The sequence below is a fragment of the Zootoca vivipara genome, chromosome 13 (assembly GCF_965207765.1).
Source record: "Zootoca vivipara chromosome 13, rZooViv2.hap1.1, whole genome shotgun sequence".
In the NCBI taxonomy this organism is placed as follows: domain Eukaryota; kingdom Metazoa; phylum Chordata; class Lepidosauria; order Squamata; family Lacertidae; genus Zootoca; species Zootoca vivipara.
The window spans coordinates 9,389,987-9,402,944 of record NC_142596.1 but is presented as its reverse complement, the minus strand read 5'-3'; the positions used below and the strand labels follow the sequence as shown (position 1 = coordinate 9,402,944).

Below are 12,958 nucleotides of genomic sequence, written 5' to 3'. Positions count from 1 at the left end.
TAAATTTATCATGTCACCTTTTCCTCGCCTGTTCTCTAATATCAAATGCCCCAGATGCTTTAACCTCTTCTCGTAGGGGAGTCACTTCATTCCCTGGATTATTTCGATTGCCCTTTTCTGAATATGTGGCTCCTAAAATGCTCCCTGCAACCCAAATATTTGCCACTTGGCGGGATATCAGAAATGTATTAAGAAAAATTATTGGTTTGTTTTGCTTAATTTTATTTTCCTTATATATATGATTTCTTATATGAATTTATTTTATCCTTATAATCATTTATATGGTTTCTTTTACATTATGATTTATGTCTTATAATTTATGTATTTATGATTTATGTATTCATATTTTTATGCATTTAAATTTTTTTCCCCTTGTATAAATTTTTGATCTGAAAAATAAATAATTTTTTTAAAAAACAACAACAAATATTTGCCACTTGCTGGTTGTGGTTGTTTTTTTTTCTTATTTTAAAAAAGTTCTGGACAAAAGTTTTTCTTAAAATTCGCATTCTCCATCACTGTACATATTTTAACACATTTCTGCAATTTTGGGCACCCTTTGCTACATTTTGAGCTGAAAACTGTATTGAAACATTCAGAGAAGTGTAAGATCTGGAGGATTATTCCATCTCACTCGGCACATTGGTCTGGGAGCTGCTGCAGATCAGATCAATTTGCACCGGAATGCACAGAAACTGAATTCTTCCAGCGTACCTCACTAGAATCAGTGGATGTCATGGGGGTGGGGGGCAGGGAGAGGGAGAAGGTTGAACTGCTTGAAATCTCTGCTTAGCATTTATTCTACTTTCTCTTCCCCATCAGTCATTTTAGGCTGACAGCAATGTGTGCACCCAAGTGTTGTTTTGTGTAAGACATACACTATGTCTGAAGGAGAAAGGATGAAAACAAGGTGATATGAGCCACACTGCGATGCCCAGCTATTATAGAAGATGCCTGCTTTGCAACACCAGAAGATCACACTGCAAAGAATCTTATCCCTGACTTATCAGGATCTGTATAGAAGGAGCAGTTCAGCACACCATTCAAGGAAGTGTCTAGTCTGACACATAGCTGGGTGCCAGAAGAAACCACAAGGCACCTAGAGCCTTAGAAATGAGTCAATTTCCTCTGTGACTTCCTTTGTTTTTCTCCTGATTTGTTTTGCTCTGTGTGCCACTCATCCCAGATTCTGGTTTAACTAGGAAAACGGCAAGCAACAATTTCAGAATTCATTCACAGCTTTCCATTCCTTCAGAGAATTTGCATCTCTTAGACCCCTCCGCTGTGCACAGGTGCATTGAGAAAACACTGCAAAATGGCTCTCTTGGTGTGGTTGCACATCAAGAATGTTTTTGTGCCGGTGCTTTGGTCTTGTGCATTAGTAAAACATCACACCAAAAGAATCATCATTAGTTATTGCAACACAGAATTAGATGCGGAAGGTGCAACTCTTTACCCACACGTTTGCCATGTGGGGTGTATATTTTAAGAACTCACCTTATTTCTAGGATGCAATATGTTTTAAACTGCTTTTAATTTTATGTTTTAATTGTTGTAATCTACCCTGGGACCTTAGGGTGGAGGGCAGCTTATTTATTATTGTTGTTGTTATTAAGAAGGCTTTTTTGTTCCACCTTTTTTCTAGGCTTGTGTGTGAATTAACGATTGGGGGGGGGGGGGAGGAAGATGTGAATGCAACAGAGTCACTGAAAGTTGTAGCAGAATGTGCATTTGGTGTGTGGCACGTGCAACGTTTGAGAGTTTATAAGCCAAGAAAAATGGAGAATTCTCAATGCACTGAATCTACTTTGGAAGCAAAGGCAGGCAATTCCAGAACTCTAAAATGCAGGGACAAAATTGGAAGATGGGGATCCTAGGTGTGGATGTGACCATTGTGGGTTTATCCTGTCACAATGAGGCCCACCTTCAAGATTTGGAGGAAACCAGATAACTTACTGTTCAGGTGCTTTCCCTTCCCCATATTTTCCTTTCCCACTGCATGCCCTGCCCAAGATTAGGATACTGAGTCACTGCAGCCTTAAGGAAATGAAGCAAAGCCCTTTATGAACAGAAAAACTCAGATTTCCTGTGGAAGCACAGACTGATCTGGACTGAAAAGTTTTTTTCCGCATGCATATTTTTAAATAGAGCTTAGCTAAATCCAATTCTGCCACATAGCCAGTACAACAGAGAAGGTGACCTTTGTTTATTTATTAAGCAAGACAGAAGTAAGCTAAACCAGTTCAGGGAAAACGAATGTGGAATTATTTGGTGGAGGAAAGCGGGCAGGGATAAGGTTGCTACTAAGACAGGCTTCCTGAAACTCGGCCCTCCAGATGTTTGTGGCCTACAACTCCCATGATCCCTAGCTAGCAGGACCAGTAGTCAGGGATGATGGGGATTGTGGTCTCAAAAACATCTGGAGGGCAGAGTTTGAGGAAGCCTGTACTTAGGTCTCCCATGGCTCAGGGGCCAGATGGTCTCAGCTGGTGCAGAAGGGGTGGAAGCTTTTAGGGGAGGGGTGGAGCCTAGTGACACTCTCAGGAACATCTGGATTGGTGTGGTGAACTACTGGACTGCAGGTGGTAGCTTCTCAGTGGATTTTTCATGCTCTGGATTGACTCTGCCCATTCAGGCCAGTCATTGGATCATTTTGGGCAGGAGACAGTATAAAAGGACTCCTGTTCCAGATGAGCTTTCTGTGAGCAGGAATGTCTTCTTGTGCTCTGGTGTGTCCCTGTTTCTTTGGTGGATGTTTGATTCTGGCTTGCTCCTCCGCTTTCCAGTGAGTCCTTCAACCCTGATTACTGGCTGGTTCCATGGTGATTAATTCAAGGCTCCTGGCTCATCCCAGACTTCTGCCTGTAACCCAACTATGACCAGCCCTGTCTTTAGCATATGCACCACCGGGGTGCAAAGATCTGCCCAGCACCCCCATATTTAGTTTAGCCCCCAAATCAACTTTTATTATGCTTATGTCAGACACCACGCTTACGCCTTATCTCTTGTTGTGAATGACAAGTGCCGTTCACTGAGTCTGACAAGCGCCACTGTTGTGAATGACAAGCATGGCACCTCTTTGGTAAATGAGCGCACAAAGTTGAAAGTCCTTTAGTGAAACAGTAGGTATACATTTCGGTAATACTTAGGTATATATGTACCATATTTTGTTTCTCTAGCTTGATCAACATTATTTATTATTTCATAACAGGTAGATAGTTAAGAGCTTAAGTGACTTCAGTGGCGGGTGCCCCCCAAAATTCGGCGCCTGGGTGCCTCGCACCCCCTTGCAACCCAGGTAAAGACTATGACATGGGCAAAGGAACAAGCTTGACTTAAGGCACGTAGGAAGCTCAGTATTTGTCTGCACTGATTGGCAGAGAGATCTTCTACATGCAAATCATGTTACGGCTAAAAATTAGCCACTGTTTCTTTGATACAAAAGGAACTGAGTCAGCATGAGTCAGGGGCCTACAATGAATCGTATATATACAGTGGTACGGTACCTCTACTTACGAATTTAATGCATTCCGAACGCACATTTGTAAGTCGAAAAAATTTGTGAGTCGAATCCCATAGGAATGCATTGGGAGAAAAAATTCGTAAGTCAAAGCAACCCTATCTAAAAATTCATAAGTAGAAAAAATCCTATCTAAACCACATCCAAGATGGCAGACGGAGCTCCATTCATAAGTAGAAACATTCGTAAGTAGAGTTATTCATAAGTAGAGGTACCACTGTACAATGAATGTATATATAGAGTGGTCATTGATTGTGTGTGTGTGGTGGGTTGGTCGGATGGTAGAAAGCGGGTTGCATTTGATATGTATAAAGCTGTCGATCATGGTTGGAGAAGAAGACTTTTAAGAATAAAAGCAGCATTCTGCAAAGTACTCTTTCTCAAGGACTCTTTGTACCAACCAGGGTCTGAGGACCAGGCAAAGGAGGTCAGAACCTTTTCCTTTTCAAACACTGACAAAACAAATGCCCCATCACTGGTCCACAGTCCTTCCTTTGCATGGTTTCTTGGTGATAGAGACTGACAGACGTTTGAGAGAGGGGGTTACAAAAGAAAAAAAGAAACCTCTTAAGCCATAAGGAAATGAACTTCTCCCTTTGATTGTGACCCTTCACCCTGAAATTTTACTCCTTCCACTAGAGACCCATAGAAGAACCCTGAAACATTAGCAGATCAGGTCAAACTCTTGAGGTCTGGCAACCCTAGGAAGGATAAGCAACATTTGCAATAAACTGCTTGAAGCCCAAAGACCCCTAGAGGAACTGGCTAGGAGGCCGACCTGCTACAGCAATAACACCAACGCAAATCCTAATGGCCCGGATTAATTGAGCTTCTTTGGAGATAGCGAAGAACTTTCCTTTCCCAACCCAGACGGAGCTTTGCCCTTTCACCTCCCTTCCACATAATTACCGGCAAACGGCTGGTGTGCAGAAGCCGACTCAGCAGGAAGGACAAACACAAGGGGAAAATTCTCTGCACATATTAATTGAAATAATGAAAGGCACCTGGGTACAGGAGGGGTGGCTGAGGCTGCTAAACAAATGGATGCTGTTTGGCGGGGTCAGAACATCCTGCTACAGCAGCAGTCCTAGCCTCCATTTGGGATTCGACTTAAAAAGGCAAAAAGAGAAAAAGGCTTTAAGAGGAGCTGTGGAGTAACCACTAATGCGCACCAGCTGTGTAGCTGGCAGGAATCACTGGCCAGCATCAGGGAGGCAACTGGCACAGCACCATGGAGAGGCTGCTTCTCGTCTGGCAAGGCTGCCAAGCCCCCTAATTTTTGCCCAGAGAGTCAACAGAACGGAGAGAACTGCCAGCCGTAGTGAAACAGACTTTGCATTTAAAATCCACTGTGGCGTCCGCTGCACGGACAACATTTTGCTCACTGGAATCTGAATGCAGGTTTCCAGGACTGTGCTGAGAATTTCCCTCTCTCTCTCCCTCTCTCACGATATAGATTCTCGTTTAATTATGCATTTGCTTCAGGAACTGCCTCTCTATCACTGTTGCTCTTAGGAATGACATGTGGAAGCAATCTAAATCCAGTTAGCCAGCATGGTAGCAAGCAAAATATGCCAATGCATTAAGATGCACAGATGAAGCTGCCTTATACCAGGCGAGACGATTTGTCCATTTAGTCACCCAAACAGGTACTGAGGGGTGTTTTATATCCAGCATCTCTTCAGGAGCATAAACTTCCAGCCATGTACATAGCAAAAACCACTCACCTCCCAAAGTCTCCAGACATCATCAAAAGACCTGAAAACTCGCTGGAAGAACAGGCAGAACCAAGGGAACAAGGACTGCACCACCCGACCTTTCTCTTCTAGAAATATTAAGGAAACAGAAGTTTAGAATCCATGAATCCTATCTCAACCCAGAGGGACGGGCTGATTGACCTAACAGAACAAAGAGGTACCTTTGAGCTCATCTAGTTCAACTTACTGCTCAACATAGGATCTGCAGTGCAGTGCAGTGCAGGATGTGACAACAATATCCCTGATAGGATGCCCTGCCAGCCACCATCTGCTTAAGTACTGATAGCAAAGCAGAGCCCGCTACCCCTGGGAATGCCTTCCTATTGTTGTTTTGTGAATCAATGATGCTGATGGTATCTTGGAACAGTAAGGTACAAGACTTCCTGCCCTGCTGCCTTCTGTGTTGAGGACAGAAGGTAGGAACATAGAATCATGTACGGTCATCTAAAGCTTCCTGCTCTATGCAGGAAATCCAGAGCTACAGTATTCTCAACAGATGGCTGTCCAGCCTTGGCTTGAAGACCTTCAACCTTTCAGTCAAATTATTCTGTTATCCAATTGCTCTTACCATGAACACATCTGTCTGTAGCTTTCCTTTTGGGAATTATAAGGACAGAACTACCCAAATTGTATAGAAATTTATTCATGTACACTACTAGAGCGACAAAAATGTTAGGTAAAGGTAAAGGGACCCCTGACCATTAGGTCCAGTCATGAGTGACTCTGGGGTTGTGGCGCTCATCTCGCTTTATTGGCTGAGGGAGCTGGCCAGCATGACTAAGCCGCTTTGGCGAACCAGAGCAGCGCACGAAAACACCATTTACCTTCCCGCTGGAGCGGTACCTATTTATCTACTTGCACTTTGACGTGCTTTCAAACTGCTAGGTTGGCAGGAGCAGGGAGTAAGCGACAGGAGCTCACCCCATCGCAGGGATTCGAACCGCCGACCTTCTGATCAGCAAGCCCTAGGCTCTGTGGTTTAGACCACAGCACCACCTGCGTTCCTAGAAATTTATTCATGTACACAACTACAGCGGCAAGAATGTTACCTGCCCCAAAATGGAAAGAAGAAGAAGATCCAGCGAAAGAAGAATAGATACAAAAACTTATGGAATATGCAGAAATGGCGAAACTTACTGGAAAAATAAGAAATCAAGATAACACACTTGTTAAAAAAGAATGGAAATGGTTTGTGGAATGCAGTGGTACCTCTAGTTACGAACTTAATTCATTCTGGAGGTCCATTCTTAACCTGAAATCAGGAATAGGGACTCTTTGCACACATATCTTGGCCTGTATAACTTCTGACCCTTAAAGCCAACAATACTTTTCACTACCCATATGTTGTGGCCTGCTAGAGTGGTTGGCAATCCCAAAACGTTTGCAGGCATGTTGGTGCAGCGTGATATCTGAAGAAACTGGGCAGGTGGCAGAACTTACCCAAATGCTTTGCAAAGGTTGGATCCATAAATGCAATCAAGGCTCTAAGCATGATCAGGTTTTTCTCCACCCCAACGTTCATAATGCAGCTATTCTCCTGGAAAACAAGAATCCCGGGCTGTGAAAATATTCAAAGGAGCATGATGAGGCCAGATGGCGCAGGCTGGCTGCGCCCTGACCTTGCATAGGTCAGTCCACGTGATGGGAATAAGTCCTCCCCAAGACACCCAGGAAACCGAAATATATAGTTGTTTCAGGGACACATTTGTACTCTGCCCAGACCTGTATGGGAGGAGTCCCTGTTGTGGATATCTAGCAAAATGCTGGATGTGCTAGCTTCTCTTCCCCAGCACAGAATGCAGAACAGGCACTGCTGCACCTCTGCTTCAACAGAAAGTCCTTTGCATCATTGCTTCAAGAGATTGTAATTGGAGCTGTGCACTGCCCCGTGTCTTTTATTTTGTTTTATAAAGAAAAACCCCAGCATTTCTTTGGAGTTCAGAGACCTTCCTACATCAAGCAAATGCACTCTTTAAAAATATTTCCACCCCAAGCTTCCCATCCACCAGGACCCACAAGATGGCTTAACAAATATATAAATGAGCTAGAGCACATGAGCCTTGTTGTATCAGAATACATGTCTATCAATAGGATCCAGCTTGCTGTTTCACACAGTGGCTGGGCGGATACCTCCAGGAAGTCCACAACATAGCTGCCAAGTCTCCCATATTCCCCGGGAAATCCCCGTTTTTCCAGCTGTTCCTAGCTGAAAAAAATGGATTTTTTTTGTTTTCCCCCGGTTTATTCTGGTGCGGCGGCCATTTTGGAACTGGGCGGAGCATGCTCAGAAGCGACTTTTGATGCTGCTCTGCCCAGTTCCAAAATGGCTGCAGTGCGACTTCTGGTACGGCGGCCATTTTGGAACTGGGCAAAGCAGCATCAATAGTCACTTCTGAGCATGCTCCGCCCAGTTCCAAAATGGCAGCAGCACTACTTCTGGTCTGCTACTTCCGCCCGGTCCTTTATTTCTCCGACAGCAACTTGGCAGGTATGGTACACAAGTAGGGTGTAAGCACAATTGCCCCCCTGCTCCCCTTCTGCTCATCAACATACTGGCATTCAGTGGCATGCTGTCTTCAAATATCTGAAGGGTGGCTGTTGTTGTTATTAGAATTGATATACGGAGGCAGTTCACAAACAATAAAAGCACACAGCCAAATAATGAGTATCAAACCAATTATAAAAATACAGCTACCTGTAATTAAAATAAATAAAATAGAAAAATTCCTTCCAGTAGCACCTTAGAGACTAACTAAGTTTGTCATCGGTATGAGCTTTCGTGTGCATGCACACTTGGTATCTGAAGAAGTGTGCATGCACACGAAAGCTCATACCAATGTCAAACTTAGTTGGTCTCTAAGGTGCTACTGGAAGGAATTTTTCTATTTTATTTTTATTTTGTTTCGACGGCAGACCAACACAGCAACACATTAAAACAACTATAATTAAAATACATAGTAAAGAAGCCTATTAAAACAGTGTAACAGCAAAAACCACAATCAAAGCCCGGGAATTCAAATCAGGAGGTCAGGAGAATGCTTTTGTAAACATGTGTATTCAAGAGCCGGTGGAATGCCAATTCTGATGGGGCCTCTCATATTAGTTAAAAGAACGTAAAAATGTATAGATGGGTTACAAAAAACTGTCTTATATCTCTTTACAACACACAGTATACTTGTTTACTGATGAAGCTAATTTGGCGAAACAAGGACCAAAATCTGGATAACCTTGTGCCTGGATTATGTGCCTCTTTGTGAGAATTTCAACTGCATTTGTTGGATTGGCGGGATTACAGAATTTTCGCCGGACTCCACAACATGTGCTGTACACCTTTGATAATTACTTTCTTACTTCATGGACTAGCAATACTACAAGCATTATCGTTGGAATGAACTCTTGCATACCTTTGAACTTCCTACAGTATTCTATGGGAGCAAGGGACTTGATTTGAATTTGGAAATATTGACGTCTTAGTTTTGGTTTAGTTTATATATAATAATTATGCAATTTTGAGACAATTATCAGCCGGTCACGTCTGTTTTGTGGCTGAGTGCCTCTCATATTTCAGCATGCAGTAGAAGATGGAATGGACTTATTATCAGCTGTTCCAGGACTAGAACTAAGGAGTGGAACTGGCTAGGAAGCCGTTTTCAGCAAATCTTCCTAATAGTAAGAGCTTTCTACCAGGGGAATGGATTGCATTAAGTGGGGATGGGGGCTGCCCATTGGTGCAAACATTTAAACTGAGGCTGGATAGTCATCTCTCGGGGATTCTGTAGAATCCTGCACTGCAGACCATGCATTAAGCAGAGGGTTGAGTATAAATCCCAAAGTCCCTACCAGCTCTAAAATGTTTTGACTGTGAAGACTGTGTGGACCCATAGTGGCTAACAGTACCTGGTAGAAACCCTCTCTCTGAATACCAGTTGCTGGGGATCACAAGTGGAGAAAGCCCTGTTGCACCTGGGCCCTGCTTGTGGGCTTCCCAGAAGGTTACAAAAGAATCCTGGACTAGATCCAGCAGCACTCTTCTTGTGCTCCTACCAGCTGTGGTGCAGTTGGTGAGAAACAAGGAGAAGGGTCTTCTGCGCAACAGCATACAGACTGCGGGACTCTGCCACTTTTCAGCAAGGATTTAGCATTCTGCTTGAGTCTTTAGCCTCCCCACTGTATTTTGTTTTGTTCTGAGCTGGCGAGTTCTTTTATTGTCTCCATTCTGATTTTTGCACATTTCTCGATTAGTTAAAAATATTGCAACCTGCTTTGGACACTTCTTCTTGCAAAGGCAAGGTACAAATCAATCAATCAATCAACTAGCTAACTTACTGTTTTTTGGAGGAAGAACTGGAAGAGCCAGTAGATCTCATGCTCCTTCTCCACAAGTAGGCGGAAAAGCAAGAGCATCTCATGGAAGCCTTGCTGATATTCTGCCAGAGAGCAGAAAGAGTGTGGGATGGGGAGACAGAGAGGAAACTTTCTGCCCATCACTCTTGTTCTAAAATTATTCTAGTTCCACATTTTTCTAACCAGAGAATTCACTGTTACAACTTGTCCCCAGTTACAACCCACACTCAAGCACCACTGATGTGGTGCCTCTTATCGTCCTTCCAGGCCAGAGGACACTGCAGTACCAGCCTCCTCTGATTCTGAAGACTTCCTTCCAGGAGAGCCCACATCACTCCCATGCCACAAGTGTGGGATAACCAGTCTCATATAACCAACATGCTTAAGTCTAATGCATGAAGGGGTTAAGACCAGAGTAAGCTGTCCTGCCAGACTTAGCCCAGGTCAACCAGGAAGTTTTAAACTAAGGGTACAGTAGCCTTAAAAAAAAGTCAACAGCACTTTGCCTGTCTACCATGAGACAAGCAGGAAATGCAATTGTATTTAAACAACAACTGTATATGCCAGAAATGTGGTCTGGGGAAAATGGGAGGAAAACAACAACAACACCTAAAATAGCGTGGCTTGGCAATAGCATCAGAATTAACCTCTACATAGGCCAGATATGATGGGATTTTCTGTTCATCTACTTACCAGCTTTCACATTGCACACATAGTTCAGCAGAAGGATCTTTTCCAGCTGGCTCTTGTCTACAAGTGTGTTGCCCTGTGCATCTTTGATGTAAAGCCTCTGGACATCAGATTCTGTGGAAAAAGAAATGGCCACGCGGAGCTATTGCCACAAACCAAGCCAGAGTACAAGGAGAGAAAGGTGCTGCAACCCTTCTGAGTGATATTGCCAGCTTGCTGCAAGCCAAGACTTGGATTCCATCTCAACCATTAGAATTTATGCTGTAGTAGATGCCAGTGAGCCAGGCAATACATTCACTTGCCGATTGGTCTCACAGCATGCATTAAAACATCTCATTTGCACATTAGTATCTCCTCTTTCTCCTCCTAATTCAGTCCAACTGTCTCCTTTTAATCTTTGGATCTTTTGATGAATGTCACCTACTCTGCTTTTCAGTAATGGCCCCAGGATATTTTGTTTTTAGTTTGTGGGGTAGGGCAAGTTTCTCTCAGCGCCCCCAATTTTTTGAGTGCCCTCCCTGGTGTTGCAATTGCTCAGGAGACTCCCAGATTGACAATGCACCCAAGTGAGGTATGGGTCTGGGTAGGTTCCATACACCTCCCACTCCAAATGTCCATATGTTGGCTAGATTTTAGTACATTCTCCAGTCATTATGCACAATCCCCAACCAGGGGTAATATGCATATATTGACTGAATTTTGTTCTTCGGCTGGCCATTACGCATAACCTCCAACAGGCTTTGGGGGATGACACATCTCAACTGCATTTTGTACATTATCTGGGCACTATGCACACTTCAGCCAGTATGGATAGTATCTAAGAAATGTGGCCTTTTCTATTTCTTCTTCAGAAGTGCGCGATCTGTACTCCCTAAGCTGCATCTAGCCCACTGCACAATCTGTGTCTCAGTCAGCAGCTTACCTTCCAAGTCCCGGATTGCAGAATCCGGGACCGGCAGCCGCGTGACACCAGAAGTTGCGTCGACGCAACTTCCGGTGTCGCTTTGCCCTTCTATGGGCACCAAAAATGGCCGCCGCTGGCTTCAAAAGTCATGTCTACGCATGTCCGGAAGTCCGTAGACGCAACTTCCGGTGTTGCTCTGCCCATCTATGGGCACCAAAAATGGCCGCCGCCAACACCGGAAGTTGCGTCTATGCACTTCCGGACATGCGTAGACGCGACTTTTGAAAGCCGGCGGCGGCCATTTTTTGTGCCCGTAGAAGGGCAAATCAGGGGGAGGGGGGAATGGCCGCTGGCAGGAGAAAATAACGGAGAAAAACGGGAGACGAAGTGATACGGGGGACCGCCAGGAAAAGGTAAGTAAAAACGGGGGTTTCCCGGGGAAAACGGGGTACTTGGCAGCTATGGTCAGCAGCCCAGGGGGGACTGCAGGGAGAATCTGGCCTGAGGTCCCCCATCTCTGGACCATTTCACTGAGAAGGAGCGGCAGAAGCGATGGCAGTGCCATCACTTCTGCCGCTCCCTCTGCTGACACGGGCCACTCTGGGTCCCATAGCTCCAAGTTCTCCCTTTTTTAAGGGAAATTCCCTTATGCTGAATAGGCTTCCTCGTGAGAAAAGGGAAAACTTGGCAGCTATGCTGGGTCCACCCACTCAATATCAAAGGCAGAATCACAGGAGTTCTACACGATTATGCAGAGATCTTAGTCAAGTGGCGTGCCTACTCACGTTCAGCTGAAACGAAAACTTTTGAAATGAACAAATAAACTTTACTTTGAAAAATACAAACTAGCTCCTCCTCCTCCTCCTTTCTTGTGCAGCACAAAAGCAGCCCCTCATCCCCAGGGCCGGATTTAGGTTTGATGAGGCCTTAAGCTACTGAAAGGTAATGGGGCCCTTTATATGCCCAGCTGTCCTTTGTCAAGAACAAATTGTCACTGCTTTTTTGTGTTGAATATATGCTATATGGTAGTTTATGGACCTAATAGGTATCTAAAGCCATTTGCACATGCAGAAGGTAGGCACCCTATATACAGAAATGAGCAAACCAGTGATATTTTAGGGAGCAGACTAGCAGGTGGGGCCCATTACTTACAGTACATCACAGGAGCCTACACAACACAAAACACTGTTGCTGTATGTAGGTTTTATTTTATTTCTTTTTTTATCTTATGTTTTGGAAATGTACATCCTTGTGTTTTTTTCCTTTATTTTTTTGCCCCCCCCCCGAGAGTGGGGCCTTAAGCTGTAGCTTGTTTAGCTTATACATATCAGCACTGCTTAGCCTGGAGAAGAGAAGGTTAAGGGGTGATATGATAGCCATGTTCAAATATATAAAAGGATGTCATATAGAGGAGGGAGAAAGAAGATTCCACCTAAACATTAGGAAGAACTTCCTGACAGTAAGAGCTGTTCGGCAGTGGAATTTGCTGCCAAGGAGTGTGGTGGAGTCTCCTTCTTTGGAGGTCTTAAAGCAGAGGCTTGACAGGCATATGTCAAGAATGCTTTGATGGTGTTTCCTGCTTGGCAGGGGGTTGGACTGGATGGCCCTTGTGGTCTCTTCCAACTCTATGATTCTATGATCCCCACAGACTGCTCTCCATGAAAGGTGTTGAGTAGAGCTCTGATAGAAACAGAGCCATGAGACAGAGATAGATGCAGGGAGAAGAAAAAGGCTGGAATGGAT

The 12,958-nt window shown here is 44.2% G+C and overlaps 1 protein-coding gene across 1 annotated transcript in view; it reads right to left on the bottom strand.

Moving 5' to 3' along the window:
- Positions 1–12,958, bottom strand: part of TBC1D21 (TBC1 domain family member 21) — a 34,336-nt gene that overhangs the window by 4,403 nt on the left and 16,975 nt on the right. Inside the window, exons 5-8 of the mRNA XM_035130485.2 lie at positions 10,315–10,425; positions 9,604–9,704; positions 6,718–6,814; positions 5,248–5,345 (exon numbers count right to left, since the gene is read on the bottom strand). Of these exons, the coding sequence (XP_034986376.2) occupies positions 5,248–5,345; positions 6,718–6,814; positions 9,604–9,704; positions 10,315–10,425 (407 nt within the window). The remainder of the gene's footprint in view (positions 1–5,247; positions 5,346–6,717; positions 6,815–9,603; positions 9,705–10,314; positions 10,426–12,958) is intronic.